A 21,351-nucleotide genomic window follows, 5' to 3' on the forward strand; every position below is an offset into this window, starting at 1 on the left:
CAATACTGTTGAAAGCACTAGAGTTAGTTGGCAGCCCTAGTTATATTAGTAAAGAAGAAAAGAGTCTAGTTTTGGTATAAAAATTTGAATTACCTATTTATATATATTAAGTGCAATAACTAATTTTAGAGCAAAAAAATTATGATTACAAATTAAATTAAAGCAATTAAATGTATAATACAAGTGGTCATTGCCTGTATCTGAAGCAAGAAAAAGATAACAAATATTTTAGAAGACAAATTTACAAATATTTATTAAAAAAACAGATAATTTTACATACTTGTAGGAGTTTAATAAAAATCCGTTGATCTTGACCCCATGGTGTCGAATTAACATCAAACTGAAAAAAATTAAAAATTGAATATTATAGATCGACACAAAGTTATTTAGATTGTCCTCTCGATTACTGCGACATCCATCTCGAACTTGTTTTAAAAATTGATAAGAAAAGGAAATGATTCACCTAGAACTTCTTGCTATTCTGCCGCGCAATTGAAAACTCTACGTTAGCGACAAAAAATTAAAAGTTGAGATTTTTATATATTTGGTATCTTTGTATGGTAAGCTACATATATATGGCAAAAAAAATTTCGAAAATTAATTTTGTTCGATAAGTTATTTGAAGTTCTATTTTAGCACTTTTGCAGCATAGCATTAGCAATGGAAGAAGAAAAGTTTTCAAGCCACTTTTCTCGGAATCAATCACGAAGCACTTATGCTGTATATTAAATTGCACAGCAGTATTGCTCTCGAGACTATGATTAAAGACCAGTGCACTCATAGAAACACTGATGACTCCTTCAATGATGAAGGTGTAGGTGCTGGAGCTGGTATTTTTTGTGATCATTTTTCGTTACAAAGAGCTGTAGGAAGTAATACCACTAGCTTCGATGAAGAGGTAGAGATTGCCAGAGGACAAATATTTAATAAAATTGTTATTCTTTCAGATTCTAAAGCTGCTCTACAGACTATTTTCAGTAATAAAGTGCATAACTCGAAACGTATCTATACCTATTGGTCACTTCTAAATTCTTTGTCGGGGACAATTGTTTTACAGTGGGATCTCTCTCACTGTGTAGTGGAAGGAAAAGAGAAGGCTGACTTCCTAGCGAATAAAAGTAGAACTAACATTCTCCAAAGGTCAAAAGCTGTGTTGACCTTAAATTCAGTAAAAAGAATGAACACATTGCCAATTACAGAAAAAAAACTATTTTTAGAGAGAAATATTGTCATTCAAATTTTAGAAACTGCTAGAAAAATTTAATTCCTAGAAAAATTTAAGACGATACGTACGGCAATGGTTAGGAACACCTACCAGTGGCAATCGAGTTAGTTTGAAGAATTTAATCCCACCTTCATCAACAGTAATTCATCAGATTCTGTTATCAGTTTTTTCCCTCGTTTAAATATTATTAAATAAACTTGCTCCACATTGTAGCAATTTGTTTTTAATTGTAGTAAAATTGATATTTTCTAAAGAAAAAAAAAATCACGTTTTTGAGCACCGCCTATATTTACAAAAGACCGGACCATGCCCGTTCGTAGCGCTTTTAGAGGCAGGGAAATTTTCTTTCGAGGAGCTTTCTCAATAGTTTAGGTCAGATCGTCCCCAATCCCCGGGCCACGGACCGGTACCAGTTCGTGGATCAAATAGTACCGGGCCGTCCTAGGAGCATTAAATTATTTCCATTTTACCTACTGTGGTGTACTTCTTTCGGGGCTGTGTGATTTTCTATGAACGAGAGATTAACTGGGAACTGAGATAAAATTAAATTTAAGCGAAACCTAAAACTGAGATCCGTCATCTAATATCCACACCCATACAGAGCATGTAACTGTATTTTGATTTGAAGGCAAGTTTAAAAACAGTAAAATTATCAAATGTTTACCGGCCCAGGGAGATGAAAAGGTTGTGGAGCACTGGTTTCGATGATCGGACATAATAAGTTCGTAACAATATAAAGGTGAAGTAGTCAGAGCAAGAACAGCCTAATTGTGAAATGAGGAGCAAAAGGTTTAATACCTAGGACGTTATGCCTAAACTCTCATAACTAATACAAGCTTAGAAGTTTTTATTTTGTAAGTAGAATTGAATAGCTTCGAAACTTTAAGAACAATAATAAATCAACTTTAAGAACAATACGAACGAGACTTAAAGCTAGAACTGAACATTTAAACTTTCAGTTAGTAGCCAGTGGCCAGTAGTAATAACTAATAACTTGGTAGCCACTTTTTCTTCAAACCTAATAAGTCGGTAACCGATATCGATAGGTCCTTTCGTTTTAAAGTCACATTTTACAAACTTCTTTTCTTGGACTAAGTTATACTTTTTTTAAAAAAATTCCTATTAGAATTAATCTAAGTTAATGAACATTAATTCAACAATAAAAATATTATAAATGTGTAACAAAATTTAAAATACTGACTTTAGAGAAGTCTATTTAAAAATACTTGGGTAGGCAAAATGCATTTAATACGCGCATTAGGGAGACTTTATTCGACATCTTAATCAAAATTCTGTTATCCAGAGTCTCTGCCTACACTGCTTTAAGAACAAAACAAGCGACACTTTAAGAACAATAAAAAATTTACTTTAAGAACAATACAAACGGGACTTTAAGAACAGTGGCGTCTCTTAAAAAGCGTCTGTTGCTTGTGTATTTAACAGTAGTGTAAATATTACATCAAATCGTAATAATGAATATAAACTTACTTCTTTAAGACATCGATGACCGTGTCTTTCAATGAATTCGCAATACATTTTGCTTGACGTTGTATTCGATGTGTTCAGCCATTTTTCTGCCTCCTAAAAGCAATCAGTTAATTCGTGAGAAAAACATTTAAATACAAAAATCTTGCTAGCAAGTATGGCCAATTTTATTTATTCGAAGTTGGTTCTGGGACTAAATTTTATCCAATCAAAATTACTATCAATTGATCTACAAGTTTAATTTTTTACGAAACTAATTGCTACATCGCTCTGAAGAATTTTTAACAAAAAATGTTAGAGATGATTTATTTGAGTTATATTGATTGATATTGCATAGGAAGCAAAAAAATCTACTACAATTAAAATATTTTTTTAATTTTTTAGATATAAATAATGATGATTCATATTAATATATTTAATTGAATTTTTTATGTTTGATTTGACAGTTTTTTAAAGCCTAATCCGAGCATTTTTCACGATGCCCAGTGAAAAAAATTTTAATAAAATAATTTTTTTTAGTAATTATTTAAAATATTTTATAAAAATTGACGATTTATACAATTTTTGGTCAAGAGGAATATTTATATTCAGTAAATACACTTATTGCCATTAAAAATTAACACCCCTTGAAAGAGTTGTCAGACTGAAACGAAATTTTCATACGTAAGTACAACGTTGATGTAAGCAAGTGATTAAAAAATGAAAGCAAAATAATCATTTACTGTAAGAAGGAATACAAATGAATGAAAGTTTTAGTACCCTCTTGGGCCACCTCTATGCAAGACGTGATACAGTCGGGCACAGAGACATATAAGTGCAATTACGATGGCCTGCGCCATCTTGTTCCATAGTTGCTGTAAAAACACCAGTAAATCGACTCCACTCGGAGGTTGTCCAACTTCCTATCCTAAGTGGTCCCAGATATGCTTGCTCAATGGCAAGTCTGGGCTAGGGATCGATCAGGCTAGGAAGGCAATTCTTTAACACCCTTGTTGCATATCGCCGATCATTGTCTTATATTAATTGATGTTCGATTTCATCGCTATAAAACCATGAACTCTACTCAAAGACAAAGGAACTTTTAGATCAAGTATTTCAACTCACCCATCCTCGTTGGGGACTAGTTTTTACGCAATGATTAGTCCATGGTTAGTCCAAAGGCCGACCGAAAATCAATCGGTTTGAGTCGGTGCAAGTTGGCAGCCGTAAACAATTGGCAAGCCCTCGCCGTTGCTCAAATCTGGGTCGCTTCATTACGTGAAGAGCAATGTTCAAAATATTGTTGAAAATTAGCAAATAGGGAATAAATTAGTTTAAGAATAGCGTTTTTTCTGAAGCTTAAACTTGCTTCTGTTATTTAGACAGCATGCCTTAAAATTGGTTTTTATCTCTTTCTTTTTTTTAAATTATTAATTTTCATTTATTTTTAAATAATATTATAAGTACTCACTTCTAAACTCATTGCTTTGAATTTTTCAGGGCTCAGATCTTTCACTATTTGATTAGCTACTTTCTGAAAAATAAATAAATTATATTACCTACAGGCATTGTTACAACAATCCCTCATGAGGAGATTGGGTGTCTTTAGAACTACTTTTATTTTAAAAAATAAATAAATAAATATGAAGTTAACATACAGCTTCGTAAATGTAGTTGCAATATGTAAATGTTGTTGAAAATTCATTCCTTACGTGATCGTATGGAATGTGTTAAGTGCTATTTATGTATTAAGTGTAATTATCTTTGCCTAAATAATATCGTTATCATTTAGATAACGATATTATTAAACCACAATTAAGCTGACCGCAATTGCTAACTTTTAACATTTTAGTGGAAAGTTTTTTTTCGTAAAATTTAATCGATGTTTTAGTTGGAAATGGCCAGAATTTTTTTGCTTTACCATGTCATTTTTGAATAAATAAATTTGATTTTCAATTATTATAATGATTTCGACTACCACGAAATCATTTTAGCAAATATATAAGACCTGACATTTTATTGCATAAAATGCGGGCAACTTAACAACAACAAAAAATTCATTACAGCTGTTTTAGATTAAAAATATTTTTAAAAAAATATTGAGCAAGATTTCATAAAAGATGGAGCAAACTTCTCACTATAGTTACAACTCCAATTTTTAAAAAAAATTACGAAGAACGATTAAAGCACTGATTACACGTAATAATTTATGTTTATGATAATCTTGAATGGGTAATTTTTTTGGAAAACAGCGCTACCACTTTTTAAACTTTTATATGGATAACGGAAAATTTGAATACATATTTTACGTGACCCGCTTGCCATGTGTTAACAATGAAGATTTTAAATGCTCAAGAAATCAGGTAAAGCTTATCCTGATTCTCATTTCGCTGTAAATATTCTGTATAACTAGGTCAATTATCTACAAATTAAATAAATGTTTCATTGTAAACGAAGAGCATTGGTTTTAAGAAAGGAATTGTTACCGAGCAAAATTCTTAGGTTTATCATATTTTCACAATTAAATCGAAAAGAAAGTTTTTGGGAAGAAAAGTTGAATTTAACGAAGAAGCAATTTTCGATGTCAGAAATAATCCTAAATAATATTAAAACTTTCAAAAAAGAGCTTCTGGCTTTGTATTAATTACGAAAATGTACGATTGTCATAGTAACGATTTTTTTTTTAACAGAAAGTTTTTCATTTCATTCAAGTCTGCTTATGGAAAATAAAAGTACTCACCTGTACTGATGCAGGTACATCCGCACTTTCTATTTGAGATGAAGAGGCTAAGATGCTCCCAAAATCACTGTATACATCAGTATCGAACCCTAACAAATTTTATTAATTAACTATTATAGTAAAGGTAGATCATGTCTGTAAAATTGGGAATTTTGTCTTTTGAACTTATCTAAATTTAGTGAGAAAAATAGTAGTACAAATTTACGTTAGGGTTCATAAAAATGAGAAGCAGACGGAATAGTCTGCGCTATAGCAAACTTTAAATTTCTCAAAATATCATTTTTCACTTTCGTCAATGTAATAAACAATATACCCTTCATTTGCTTCACTTGAATGCATTAGTAGTGTCTATTAACACGCTGCCGTTAATGACGGCTATGGCCGTATAAATTGTGGCAATATATAGGCTAAAGACGGTAATAGTCGTCTTCAGAATGCCTATTGTCTCAAACAAAAATCTTTTTTAAAAGATATATTAATTACTACTTTTTTTAAACTAAACCTGTACATAAAATCAAATACGTCAGAAAGACAGTATCTAAAAAATAAGCTCAAAAATCCTTAAAAATCATCGAATTGGGAAAAAAGGTCATGAAAATTTTCGTGACCGGTGGACACCGTGTTTCTTTAAATTTCAATTGATAAACAGAAATGAACATCGCTTTTACGAAGAGTACTAATGCATTTATTTGATATTTATTCAGAAACACATCGGAAAAGATTGCATATTCCAAATAACTTATCAATTATTATTTTGTTTGGGAAGAAGAAAAAAAATGCCGTGATGAGCAAATGACGTTTACAGCCGATATACAAAATGTGGTATTTTCCACTTTCAAACATACGATTGACGCTTAATTTCACGTGACAGTCATAAACAATTTTTGAAAAAAATGCGTTTCTGATTGCAGTGCGGCACCATAAAAACAACGTGTTAAATAGTGTCCTCTCGAAACATCGTCTGTCACACTCATGGATACGATGACTTCCTTAACCCTTTCACGGCGAATGTCACAAATACGTGCCAGTACAAAACCGTATCAACCAGGGTAAAAAGATAAAACCGGTAAACAAAGTAGTTCTTTAGCAGTTTATTTGTGGGCTGGGTTATAATTGTTTGATTTATTTAATTCACCATTACTTTAGTTCAAAATAAAATTATTCAGTAATACTTTGAACTAACATTGATTGTATATGTATAATTAAACTAACAATAGTTAAAGTCAAAGCAAAGTAAGCCTGTCAAATTAGCAACGCCTACATTTAAGCTACCGTTTTTTATATATTTACATCCTGATTCTGATTTTGTACGAATGCTTTTGTGAATTACCCGTCCCCAAAGGGTTAATCTTCAAATGATTCGTTCGAATGTATTATAGCGTATGTGTACATCAAGGAGTGCTATCTCCCCCCCCCCCTATAACTTTTTCATACCACTGTAAGATTTTAAAACTGGAGGTACTTGAAATGAAATGGTGGATCAGGTGGTCAAAATTATAGAAATGAAGAGTACTTACGGCCTCTAGCTTGGAAAAGTATCGAAAAAACAATTACATTCCAGTGAGAGGAATTCTCTGAACAGTTCAAATGATGAGCACCGCTCTAAAATACAAAAGTAGTGTTTCTAAAAATTTTATAAAATATAAATATTTTAAAAACATTCATTACATGCATAAGCGGAAAAATAAAGTCATGTGCCATGTTCTCAGCTACACAAAAAGTATTGAAATTCTGCCAGGTATACGTAATAGTTCGGAACATGTATATGATATACGGAGCATGCACATGTTTGCTTAGGCGCTAGCCTAATCAAACAGAAATCTTTCTAGTAGATACAATTTAAGTAAATAATTTCCACTTTTAAAGAAAAAACCAATTTATTCTAGGAAACAAAATTATTGACAAGCAATAATAGAGGTTGGTGAGCGGCAGTTAGCAGGGGGCTCCCTAGTACTTAAAAAAAACGTCCACGATGTAAATGTGCGATCAAAATATTAAAATACCGAATTGTAATCTTGTCATTCTTTCACAAATTCATACACTTACAATTCAGTAAAAATCAATGTAATTACACTCTTTTTTTACATTGAACTTCCAAATGATGTGACTTAAAAAGGTATTCACTAAAGCTGTTCTGTAAGAAGAATAAATAGGGAAGATTTATATATGGTACATATATAAAGAGTCGCGAAGTGGTTATATATTTTTAAAAGAGTGGCTCGGTGGTTAAGGCACAGACCTATCATTGTGAAGAACTGGGATTCGATCTCCAGTGGCGGATTGAAGCGTACCGAGCTTCAAATCGATGGGTACCAGCTTGTGTGGGAAGTAAAGGGGACCAGTGCGCAGTGCTGATCACATTACCATAATCATGCCATTGGTCACGAAATTATGGATCCTTAACCCCCGCCCACATCGGGCTGTTGCCGGACTGTTACTTTATACATAAAAAATATTAAATGTATAAAGTTATTAGCACCAAGAAAAGTATTAATTATTTATTTACCTGTACCAAATCAGTAGCTGCTTTCATTAGAACATCAAACGCTTCTTCCGCAGTGTTGCATTTTAAGTAAGGAAACTCATAGTTGTCAAGAATCTCTCTGACATTTTCAGCATTCCAGTTATAAAAAAATAAACCCTGAAAGAATGAAATATTCTATCCATTTTTGTTCTAACTAAAATGATAAATTTCTATAAAAAAAACTAACAATAGCGATTTTGTAAATACTAACTCTTATATTCAGAGTTGTCGTAAGGGTGTGGTCCAAGAATAAAGCTTTGTCTTCTCAGGGTTCTAGAGTGTCCCGTAGTGGTTATATCGAAATTTTGGTCATTTTCTCGGGATTCTACATTCCTAGAACTCTATAATCCCCCGCGGTTGTAATTTCCGAAGTAGGGACATTTATCGAGGACTTAACATACTTAGAACTCTAGAGTGTCCTGTTGTGGTGATATCCGAATTTGGGTCGTTTGCTCGGGGTTTCACATTCCTAGATCTCTAGAATGACCCGTGGTGGCAATTTCTGAAGTTGGGTTATTTATCCAGGATTTAACATTCTTGGGACTCTAGAGCAGGGGTCCCCAACCCTATGCCCACGGGCACCATGGCGCCCGTCGATCGGTCTAGGTGAACTCGCTACTTGTGCCCAAAGATAAAATATTTCAGTTCTCCATTTTCCCCTTAAATGCTATGCAAATACATACTGAAGTACTCTGGCTCAGTAAAGGCAGAGTACTTGATAGATTTCTACATTTAATTGAAGGAATAAAAAATTATCTTGCAACTAAAAATTAAATATTTTTGGAACTGAGAGATCCTCTTTGGCTAGCAGATTTGTCTTTCGTAACGGGCATAATGGAAAAACTTAATAATTTAAACTTGGAGCTGCAAGGAAAGGACAAAAATATAGAAAAAATGATAGGGGCTATAAACTCGTTCAGAGCTAAGCTAGTTTTGTGGATATTGCATTTGAAAATGAAGTCTCTTGTGCATTTTCCAAACATGAAAAAAATGATGACAGTGAAATTGACTTATCAACATTTGTCATCAACCTCCAATTGCTTCAAGAACAATTTGAAAAGCGCTTTCAACAATTTAATATCATCGAGCCTTTGATCACCTTTTTTGTAAATCCTTTTACCAACCAAATAAACGTAACCGTAATACACATACGGTTACGTTTGTCTATTACGGTTGAATACATTTCAGAATTTCTTCAAATAAGAGAAGAAGTAGAGAATGAAATTGCGGATCTTCAAAATGACATCATCCTCAAAACTATTATATCAGATGAAAAAATTCTGGAATATAGTAGAAGGAATATATTCCATTCACAAAAAGAGCAGCACATTAAATAAAGTAGTTAGTTGATTCCACATACTTGTGCGAATCATTGTTTTTGACAATAAATATCATAAAATCAAAATATATATCCAGACTTACAGATGAACACCTTGACGATTGCTTGCGAGCAGGAATTTCATCATATTCTCCCAATTATGAATCGCTGGCCAGTGAAATGCAATGCCAAAGAAAGACTGTATTTTATAAATAATTTTTATACTTCGTAAGTTTTGAAAGTAATTTAGTAATCGTTTATTTTACACAAGAATATTACTACTAATTATATTCAAATGTTAAAATAATTTTTTCAATTAGCTTTTTTTCATTGTATGTAGTGTGCATTATTACCTATGTCTATTAACCATAAATTTATCTTGAAAAAATAAATGGTGCCCGCCATTCGACCGATATTTTGGTATTTGCTCTTAGGTACAAAAGGGATGGGAACCCTTGCTCAAGAGTGCCCCGTTGTGGTGATGTCCGAATTCGGGATATTTACTCTGAATTTCTCATTCCTAGCAATCTAGAATGCACCGTGGTTTTAATTTCTGAAGTTGGGACATTTATCTAGGACTTAACATTCTTAGGACTCTAGAGTGTCCCGCTGTGGTGATATCCGAATTTGGGTCATTTGTTCGGGGTTTCACATTCCTAGAAATGCTAATGGATCTGTGATTAATTATTTATTTTGATAAATGTGATATGAGGCGTCGGATGTAAAGTGAGCAGCTATTGGTCTTAATTTTACATCTTTTTTGTAGTTTTCAAAATTGAATAACTTGTTGAAGTTCACTGCATTGCATTTTATGGCCTTGTCATAGAAATCTGCATTTATGTGGAACAAAGTGACGTTGCATATGAACTTATAAATCATTTATATGTAGTGGTGGGGGAATAAATTTTAATGAATGAAAAATAAAACATTAAAACATTAACTAAGCAACCACTAGAATAAATTTTTACAAAAAGCGTAGAAAGTCTTCTTTCCTGTATATGATTTCAATCTTTGCATCTTTATAAAAGAAATCTTCGACAATTTTAATAAATTTAATGCTACCTTTATAAATTTTAGGTCACTCAGAAAAGTGGCCTTGGGTAAATCAGGCACTCTCTCTTTTGCAACTTCGTTAAGTTCTGGTTCTTCCAGAAGACGTCCAAATATGCTGATGCTCAATCCTTTTGAAAATATTGTATCATGACCATGACGACAAATCCACTGAAATAGATAAAATATATGAACATACCACTGGAAATGCATTTAAATATTTTTTGTTTAAAAGTTTAACCTTTGAAGTCTAGAGAGCGTTCCACAAAAACGTCCCTTAATATATAATTTTAAAATCCTTACAAAAAATAAATATAAATAAAATATACACATTGGAACTCACAAATTCACTATTTATGAGGCTTGGTGGCTCAGGGAATAGAGCGTTCGCCTCCCAATGAGGAGAGCCGGGTTCGAATCCCAGCCTTAGCTGGGATTCGATATATATATATATATATATATATATATATATATATATATATATATATATATATATATATATATATATATATATATATATATATATATATATATATATATATATATATATATATATATATATATATATATATATATATATATATATATACACGGAAGAGCCATTACATTATGACCACCCTCCATCTATAACAGTGATTATCAAACTTATTTCTTTTACCGCCCCCTTTGAAAATCAATTATTTTTCAGCGCCCCCCATTTTTTATACACCCCTAAAACTTAAAAACCACAATTTTATTACTTTAATTAATTTAGTTTAGTAGTCGGTTCTGATGTTTAAACTTACATTCTAAACTAGAAATTTTTACCAGTGAGAGCAAATAAAACCCAACTTTATAATATTAATACTATATTTTAATCAAATTAAAAGAAACAATGCAAATATGTAATCAGTTTTCGTTTTTATACTAATCTAATGAGATGGATGAATTTGATGATATTTAATAAGTTTGTTGATATCAGGTTCGATTTTACTCAAAAACAATCGTAAGTCGCCGCGTTTGGTAACTTGCAAATTATTTCTCTTTTTAGTAAGTAGCGTTGTCGCAGCACTAAATCCACTTTTACACAAATATGACGATGGGAATGCTATCAAAAATCGTTCAACGATATACCACAATCCAGGGTACAACTGGGGAATTGACTTTTGTAGACAAAATTGTTGGTAGCCATTTTTGTATTTGATTTTTATTTCCTCGTTCGTTGTCAGTTCCATGAGTTCTTCCAACTGGGGTGATATTGCTATGTTGACATTTGAAAAAGGATCTAACACCCAGTCTGGTATTTCCAATTTCAAAATTTCCTGGAATCTTTCAATGAAATCACTGTGAAGATCTTCCAAATGTTGGCAGTAGACGAGCAAGTCGTCGTTGTTGCAGGATACTGATAAATTGGGAAAATTATGGAACTCACGTCTGCCGATATTCTTTTCGTGTAAGAGCAGCTTGGCTACGAAAGCAGCGACGACATTTTTTGCTTTTATAAAGTTCAAGTCATCGCCTTGAAGTTGGAGATTCACATCATTAAGCAATGTATAAAGGTCTGTTAGGTATGCGATATCATTCTTTGATGTGATGAGGTTTTCGCGCAATTCTGTGTCTTCGTTTTCCAATAACTCTATGACAGAGTCAAACAGATTGTAAAAACGAGTCAGACAATTTCCTTTTGATAGCCAACGCACTTCTGTGTGTAAGATCAATCTGTTGAAATCTTCATCAATATAAACACAAAACTGATTAAATAATCTGTCATTTAAAGAGTTGTTTCGGATTTTATTGACTGCTCTGATGACATGTTGCAATGATTGAAATAGTCGTTCACTTAAATTTCTAGCAACTAAATGCTGTCGATGTATAACGCAATGTACAGCAAGCACATCAGGAATTTTCTTTTTTGAGTACGATATGAATCCTTTTTGACACCCCGTCATAGCTGGAGCACCATCTGTAGCAGCTGATATAATATTCTTCAACGGAATTCCTTTTTCATCACAAAACTTTTCCAGTGTTTTAAATACGGTTTCTCCTTTCGTGTCTGTCTCTAAATTTCTAGCAAATAAAAGTTCTTGACATATTTTTTCATCTTTAATAAATCTCACGTAAGACAACAACAATGCTTCATTAGTTGGTAAAGTGGACTCATCCAACTGAATTGAAAATTTACTAGTCTTCAGATGATTGCACAATGACTTTTCAATGTTTTCAGCCATTTCATCAATTCGTCTTTGGACAGAACTATTGCTCAAAGGAATTTTTCGAATTATATCTGCCGCTGGTTTATGGAGCACAGTAGATATAACTTCTTTTATCGCCGGCAAAATTAACGTTTCTCCGATGGTGTGTGGTTTACCTGTTTGAGCAATTATCAGAGAGATATTGTATGAAGCTCGAAGTTCGTCATCGTCTTGCTTAGCAGCCATCGAAAAAAGTTTTGATACACTTGGCTAAGCATTATGCTTCTTTTGCAGATCTTGAAAATAGGCTACATTTTTGTCCTTCTTATCCGGATGCATTTTATTCAAATGATCTTGAAGTCTTGAAGGCTTCATCGCTTCGCTCTGATGCAATGTAATTAAGGTAAAATTGCTCTGATTTTTTAACTATCATCGATCATGTTCCTTTATCTATCCGCAGAAACTTGTTACAACTTGATTGTGTATGGTGTGCGGACTATCCTACGAAATCTATGTTAAGTATTTTAAGTTCTTATAACATCATACAGGGTAGAAATATAAACTAATTATTCGTTATTGTGTAGTAGGTGGGTTTTAATTTTAGTGAAATTTAAAATACCATATGAAGTAAATGAAATTACAAATTATACATCGCCCCCCTAACCCACATCAACGCCCCCTCATTTTTTCTGGGCCCCTTAACGCCCCCCTCTAGGTTTCAAACGCCCCCAAGGGGGCGTTATCGCCCACTTTAACAAAGACTGATCTATAACAATGGGCTCGCCCAAGAACAATGCCTGACGTCTGTAAGCTACTTGAACATAGTTCCAGACCAGGTTCACCCATTCATGGCAACAGTTTTTCCTGCGGGGGATGGTGTTTACCAACAGGATAATGAGCCATGTCATAAGGGTCGAATCGTCATGGATTGGTTCGAGGAACATTCCAGTGACTTTCAAGTCATGTCTTGGCCCCCAAATTCACATGACCTTAATCCAATAGAACATTTGTGGTCCAACTTGGAAAACCAAATTCGTGCTGCCACGCTACCCCCTCGCAATGTGTGGGAATTGTAGAACCAGTTGGTGAGCGCTTGGCACCAGATACCTCAGACTACCTATCAACACCTTGTGGAATCAATGCCACTGCTGGTGCTAGCAGTTTTGAGGGCTAAAGGTGGTCCTACATGTTATTAGCAGGGTGGTCATAATGTAATGGCTCTTCGGTGTATATATATATATATATATATATATATATATATATATGTACACACTATAGTACTGATATATTTTGCTTTGGCTATATTGATACAATATTAGAAGGCACTCTTTTTTTGCGGATATAATCATGTAAGCTTATGAAAAGATTATATCTTTTGTTTTCTGGATGTTTCGAAATTTTTTGTCCTTTTTTTCGGATATTTTTTTCCCGGCTTTTTGTTACTTTTATTTTTATTATTATTTTTCTTTTTTTTTCCCTTTTTTCATTGTTCTGCAAATTTTCTCTTGTTTTCTCTACATTTTGAATATATATATATATTTATTTAAGATTTAAGAAAGGAAAAGTAAAAATCTACAGAAATCTGACAATTCACAATCTAAAAAGACGATTATACGAAACATTAAAAGATAATAGCTAATGGAACAAACAGCAGTTAAGAAAAAATAATTATTAGATAACCTTCAAATTTCAAATAATCTTTAATAGCGATTTGTCAGATTTCGATAGCTTATATTTTTTCCCCGCTTAAATATCAATTCAAAATCTTTAAATATTATTTCGGCAACTCTCTGGCATAACCAAATGACAGAAAAAGGCTAAAGAAGGAAATGATGTAACACGATTTAAATAAAAAACAGAAAATTTAAAACTCCCCGTTATTGAAATAGATTAAGCAAATTTTAAAAATTTCTGTTTTTTTTTTCTCAAGTTTACAACGGAAAACAGTGAAGAGCATCACTTCCTTAAAACGTCGAAAGTATATTACATTCGTGCTTCGGTTCTTTTATTACAAAAGTGATGCGCCCTACATTTTCTATTTTAGATCTGATAAAAAAAAAGAGTTTACTAACTTGAAAAACCTTCAAAGTTTTCATTTTATTATTATTATTATTATAGTTCATATTAAAACAAGGTCAAAATATCAACTGACTGTAAAACAACAATAAACATTGCTTTTCCTATTTGTAACAATTGTAACTTATGTTGACATCAGTCACAAAGCTTCAGCTGCGGTTGACTTTTCTAGTCTGGCCTGTGGGTTTGAGTTGGTTCTTCAGACATACTGTTGTCAAAGTCTCACAAATTGGCCAAAATTTAGATTTGCCATTTGACGATTAAAAAGAAGCCGAATATGTTCCACTTTCAGCTTTCAAAAAACGGTTGAAACATCTATTGTACTCCCGCACCTAGTTTCATTTCAGTTTTGAACACTCTAACTTGTCCAAATTTGAATTGACCATGAACTCTTACGGGCAATAGTATGGCAATGTATTCTATTCGCAGCTTTCAAAAAACGATTGAAACTTCAATTCTAAACATTCTAACTGGTCAAAATTTGGATTGATCATGAACTCTTTTTGACAATGATAGAGTTATAAATTCAGTTTTCAGAAGCTAAAAATGATTGACACTTGCATAGTTACCAAGCACGAACTCAGTTGATATTTTAGGATTTTAACTAGTTTGAAAAAAATTTAAAATATTTATTTAAAGATTTTTCTCTAACAGATGCGAACTAATAAAACCGTAGTTATGTAAAATTAAGGATGATTATCTTAAAAGTTTTTATCGAAAATGAAATCCAGCAAGATGGAATTTATTTTATTGAAATACTGACTATTTAAGAAAATAATTTTAAAACAAGCAATGATTTAGGAACTAATAATAATTTAAAAGCTGTTATAATTTAAAAATTATAATCAGTGCAAAAAAATACCCTACCGTTTTATAAAAATGTAAGTGTTCTCGGAATTATCACCAAAAATATAAAACTAATTTCTCAAAAAAGAACAAACCGTAATACTCGAAAATCTGCTACTACAATTACTATAATAATAACAATAACTTTACGAATTCTTCCGTGCAATTGAAAAGTCAACGTAAGCGACAAGATATTCAAAAATGAGACTTTTATACATTTGGCATCCTTAAATGGAAAGTTACATAATGCAACAGTTTTTTGAAATTCTATTTTAGCGTTCATAGCATTAGCAATAGAAGAAGAAAACTGCCATGCCAAAGAAAAAGCAACGTAAGTTACAAAAAATTCAAAATTGTGAATATGTATATATTTTGTATCTTCGTATAGTAAGCTACATATTGCAAAAACAATTTTGAAAAATAAATTTTATTTTAAAAGTTATCTGAAATTCTAATTTAGTGTTTATAGCACTATCAAGAAACTAGTTGTCAAGCCACTTTTTTCTCGGAATCAGTCATGAAACACGCTGTTTTTTCAGTTGCACGGAAGAATTGTTTTATTCTGTGACTTAACTGTTATAGTTATTTCAAAACAAAAAAAAGATAAAAGTATTATTACCTCTGGAACACCCATCACCGCCTGGTAGTAAAATGTTTTTATTAATGACGGGTAATATGTACTTTTAGCAAACGGGTCCACTTGTCCCTTCTCATAAGCTTGTTTCTAAAATACAAATAGTTAATAAAGAATTTTTATCTCTGAATAACACTGTGAAAGAATAGTTAATGTCACTATTTCTACGAATTTTATCACTATTAAGTTTAAACACAGCACCACAAATCTTCAAACGGATGGCAGTCATGCCATTGTTCACGAAATTGTAAAGAGTCAAACTCCACTACCGCCTGGCCTACGACGGATTGATAAAACTATTTTCAAAATTTCAGTTTTTTATAGTCAGCATTTTTTTTAAGAATCCGCTACAATTTGTGCTATTTGTGAAATGGATAAAAAAAAAGATTTTAATTTGGTTTTCGACATCAGATTTTTTAAGAGCAAGAGTGAATCCACGTGAAATAAGATGGGAAGCTATTGCTTTGTGAATTTTTCAACAAGTTGGAATACAATCTTTTACTTATTAATATTTTTTTATAAAGCTCAACATAAATTACACTAGCAAACAAATTTTTTGTTGCATTTATACAAATACTTTATTCTGCCTTATTAGGGTGTGGGGATCTCAAGTCCAAAATTATTTTTGCTCCTAAGGCTACAGTTTTTTTAAATGACATATTAAATCAATTTTTTGTTGAAATGTAGAAGTTTTGAAACATTATATATAACAAGGGTTTGCGTAAATATTGCGACAAACTTCTAGGGGAGTCATTAAAATTATCGGGATAAAAATTGCGCAGAAACTTGTGTCATTGTAGGTGACTAGGGACTCTTCCCTATTATGACCTGTTCAGAAACACACGATAAAAACATAATAGGGAAGCGTCACTAGTGGTATATGGCCACATTTCCAGGAACGGGTTTGTACGCAATTTTATTACTAATGATTTGCCCTAACTCTCCTGGAAAATTGTCGTAATATTTATGCTGCACCCTACTATATATAACGTTTTTAAACTTGTATATTTCGACAGAAAATCGACTAAAAATGTCATTTAAAAAAAAATCTTTAACTATATCTCGGAAATAGAGAAACCGATAGCAAATTTGAAATCAACGATGCGAAAGCATCTCAGATTCATACCTTCCAACTTTTACGCATTTAGCGTAAAATGTTATTTTTATATTTAAAGTGATAGTAAACATATACTGTTTTTTTCTTTAATAAACTTACTTTTTAAATGATTTTGATCACCACTGTTCTTAAAAAAAATTAAGCATATATATTAATATGAGTTATTATCCACTTTATCCTCTTCAGTCAGCTAAAGCCTTTTAAAATATAGCGAATTTTTTTGCTTACAATTGAAATTTCAAGTCTATTCCACTACCACTGGGAAAAAACGTAATGGAACGGATCAAAAGCTGTCAGTTATGCAGATTTGTTAAACAAATCTTTTGCAACAAAAATTAAAAATTGTTCCGCAGTGTAATTTATCTGCGAACGCTTTCAATGAAAAACCATTCTACAGAATTATGACTTTATTACAAATCATTTATTAATAAACATTATTAATAACAATATGATTTTATATACTTATTTATTGTTAATTATTGTTACAGATGAACTTGTCATTTCACGTTCTTTTGAAAATAAAAAAAAAACATGTCTCTCTGTTTGGTATACTTTTTTGAGATCTCTCAAGCGCTGAAGTAGCGAGCTATCTGCAAAATCTGTTTTTAAAATATTTAAAAGATAAATAAACAAATAAAATATACTTACGGAAAGCCCTGCCATAAAAAATTTGCTAATAAATTCGGCACCTAAAGGAGACATAGCACCTGGCATAACTTCCCTGAAAAACAAATTAAGTGCATAAATCATTTTCTTAAAAAAAAACAATTTTCTTTATTAAAAGCTTTAAAATCTTTATATATATATTTCGTCTGTTCGTGTGTTTGTCACTGAACTCCTCCTAAACGGAAGGACCGATTTAAATGAAATTTTCTGTGTACCTTCAGAAGGATTCGAGAATGGTTTGTATCAAATTTTTTTTCATTTTTTGGACTGATATTTAACGTATATTTTAAATATATCCTTATTTAATCGTATTCGGATTCAAACTAGACATAGAAACATAATAAATCAAAAATAATATTCACGCACGTTGCAACAAGTCATATTAAACTCTAATATTTATGCATGCCCTTAAAAGAAGAGCATCAAATATACTTGCAAGTATGTGAATAAAGGCAGTATTTCGAGTTGAAAATACCAATGTGACTGTTCTTCCAGTGACAACGACGAAATGACGCTGTACCAAATAGGCCGGTACATCAGCTCCAACGAAGCTGTTTGGCGTATCTTTGGTTTCCCAATTAATGAACGTGATCCAACCGTTATTCATTTAGCCGTCCATCTTGAAAACGGTCAGAGCATATATTTCAGGAACGAGACAGCGATTGACCGAGCTATAAATCCACCAAAAACACTCGCCAAATTTTTTGAATTGGGTAATCGTACAGATGCTTTTGGCGTCTTTGCACGGACATTACTCTACTCAGAAGTACCATCCTATTTCACATGGGTTCAAAAAAATGGACACCCCACAAGCAAGGCACACCGGTTGATGCATGTCCCGGTTTATTCAAATCAAACGCCTTGGGGAGAATATTTACAGTCAATCCAAGGCAGACTAAGTGTTTTTATTTTCGACTGTTGTTGGTTAATTGCACCGGCTCATTGTCATTTCAAGATATACGTAAAGTCTTCGGAAATCAGCTTCCAACATATAAAGATGCATGCTTTAAACTCGGTTTGCTGGAAGACGACAACCAGTAGGAATGTATGCTTGCTGAAGCAGCATTGAACTGTACTGCAAAGCAAAATCGTCTACTATTTGCTATAGTATTAGCCACATGTTTCCCGGCCCGTATAGAAAAGTTATGAAAATATCACAAAGATTCGATGACTGATAATATACGGTATCAATATCGCACACGTTGCAACGATCTAATGATAGTATTCAGCGATGCTATGTACAATGAAGCACTGATTGTTATTGAGGATCTTTGCATTATTATTGCCAAATTGCCACTCAGTCATTTCGATATGCTTTCGCTAAATCGAAGTGCATCTGATTTATTAAGCACTGACATGAATCGTGAACTTCAATACAATACGATAGAAATGGCAGTCATTGTTACTCACGATGTTCCACTAATGAATGAGAAAGAAAGGAACATTTATGACCGTATTATGCTCGCAGTTTCAGCAGGACAATGTGGATTTTTTTCCTAATGCACCAGGTGGAACTGGCAAAACATTAATTACTTCGCTAATTCTCGGTGAAATACGATGAAATAATGGTATCGCGTTGGCCGTTGCATCATCTGGCATTGCGGCAATTTTATTGGATGAAGGCAGAACAGCTCATTCAGTATTTAAGCTGCCACTAAATATTCAAAACAACCCAGATGCAGTGTGCAACATAAAAAAATATTTCTTCTATGGCCACAGTGTTAAAACACTGTAAAATTATCATCTGGGATGATTGCACTATGGCACACAAAAATCGCTTGAGGCGCTGAACAGGACTTTCAAAGATATAAAGAAATAATGACAAATTATTTGGCGGCACTCTGTTACTCCTTTCAGGTGATTTCAGACAAACACTTCCGGTCATTCCGCGTTTAATGTACGCTGAGGAGATCAATGCATTCTCGAAATCATCTCCACTTTGGCGTAATGTTGAAAAAGTTCTACTAAAAGTAAATATGCGCGTCCAAATGCTTCAAGATCCATCTGCTGAAACATTCTCAAAACAATTGTTAGATATCGGTGATGGAAAAGTTACTAATGATGAGACTGGATGCTTAAATTACAGGATGATTTCTGCACAATCATTGACTCACAAGATGCTCTCATTAGCCTAATATTTCCCGATGTACACACGCAATGCCTTCATCATGAGTGGCTGGCAGAAAGGGCGATTTCAGCAGCAAAAAATGTGGACGTCAACGAATTGAATCTGTAGATGCAACAGTTATTGCCAGGTAACTTGGGGACATGCAAATCCGTTGATGCAGTTTGCGATCCCTTTGAAGCTGCAAATTTTCCAACAGAGTTTTTAAACTCATTGGATTTACCTGGCATATCACCGCATAATTTAGTACTCAAAGTTGGATCTCCGGTTATTTTGCTTCGTAATTTGAACCCATCTTGGCTGTGCAACGGCACGCGATTAGTCGTTAAAAAATTAATGAACAACGTCATCGAAGTCATTATTTTAAATGACAAATTCCGGGATGAAAGTATATTACTTCCACGAATCCCTATTATGTGCCAATCCCTATTATGCCCCCACAGATGTGCCAATTCAATTTAAACGCATTCAGTTCCACATTAGATTGGCATTCGGAATGATGAGGCCAAACAATGTCTGTTTGCGTCTTAGATTTGAGCACACCATGTTTTTCACACAGATACGTGGCATGCTCTCGAGTGGGCAAACCATCCAGTTTATTTGTGTTAGCTAAAGATGGAATGACAAAAAATATTGTACACTCCATTGCACTAAGAGATTAATATTGTTGACTAATATTTTCAGAATTCTTTGTATATATAATTTATAAAAAAAATTGCAATAAATTTAAAAAAATTATTATTTGGTGTGTTGTTACTTTCACATTCCGTCATCGTTCACAGCGCTCCATGCCTCTTCCACTCATATACCACATACGCACACATTTACAATAAATAAGATATATTTTCATACTCTAGAAATAATTCATATGGCAAAACATCGTTTGCCGGGTCAGCTAGTTGCTATATAAATTGGTTTACTTTTTCAATACTTTCTATGACATCAAAACGAAGAAGGATATTCAAAAGTGAAAAAAATTCATTTCTTATTGAAAGACTTATTATAAAATAATGGCAAGTAATATTTTCAAAATATTCAATTCTCTAAAATTGCGAGTCTTTTTAGTTAATGTTGGACAAATTATTTTCAGGGTTGAATTTATTTTTTTATTATTCGAAAAATTCCCTCCTCGATTTCAAACAATTTCCTTCGAAACAGTGAGGTTGACTAACTCAATGGTGCTTAACCAAAACGAAGAACAATTTTTCGTAACTTCAATTTAGGCAGCTTAACAGTTTAACCCTTTTCGGTACCATGTTTTCATTCTAGTAACACGTGTTATAAAAATATTACGAGCCACTAGAAATGTGAAACTCCTCACAAGGTTTGCCATGTTTCAGCAACCACTGTTCAGGTATAGTGTTGAAGTATATTTCGTTCACCAAGAGTTGACAT

General features: G+C 32.7%; 1 protein-coding gene across 1 annotated transcript in view; it reads right to left on the bottom strand.

The window, feature by feature from the left end:
* LOC107437224 (uncharacterized) overlaps window positions 1-21,351 on the bottom strand; it is a 78,685-nt gene that overhangs the window by 13,557 nt on the left and 43,777 nt on the right. The window contains exons 23-31 of the mRNA XM_087149839.1: window positions 17,814-17,886; window positions 16,034-16,138; window positions 10,334-10,492; window positions 7,936-8,070; window positions 6,947-7,031; window positions 5,430-5,518; window positions 4,161-4,223; window positions 2,714-2,806; window positions 281-340 (exon numbers count right to left, since the gene is read on the bottom strand). Coding sequence (XP_087005965.1) covers window positions 281-340; window positions 2,714-2,806; window positions 4,161-4,223; window positions 5,430-5,518; window positions 6,947-7,031; window positions 7,936-8,070; window positions 10,334-10,492; window positions 16,034-16,138; window positions 17,814-17,886 — 862 coding nt within the window. The remainder of the gene's footprint in view (window positions 1-280; window positions 341-2,713; window positions 2,807-4,160; window positions 4,224-5,429; window positions 5,519-6,946; window positions 7,032-7,935; window positions 8,071-10,333; window positions 10,493-16,033; window positions 16,139-17,813; window positions 17,887-21,351) is intronic.

The sequence above is a fragment of the Parasteatoda tepidariorum genome, chromosome 8 (assembly GCF_982258835.1).
Source record: "Parasteatoda tepidariorum strain Cologne lab strain chromosome 8, Ptep-v5.0, whole genome shotgun sequence".
NCBI lineage: Eukaryota > Metazoa > Arthropoda > Arachnida > Araneae > Theridiidae > Parasteatoda > Parasteatoda tepidariorum.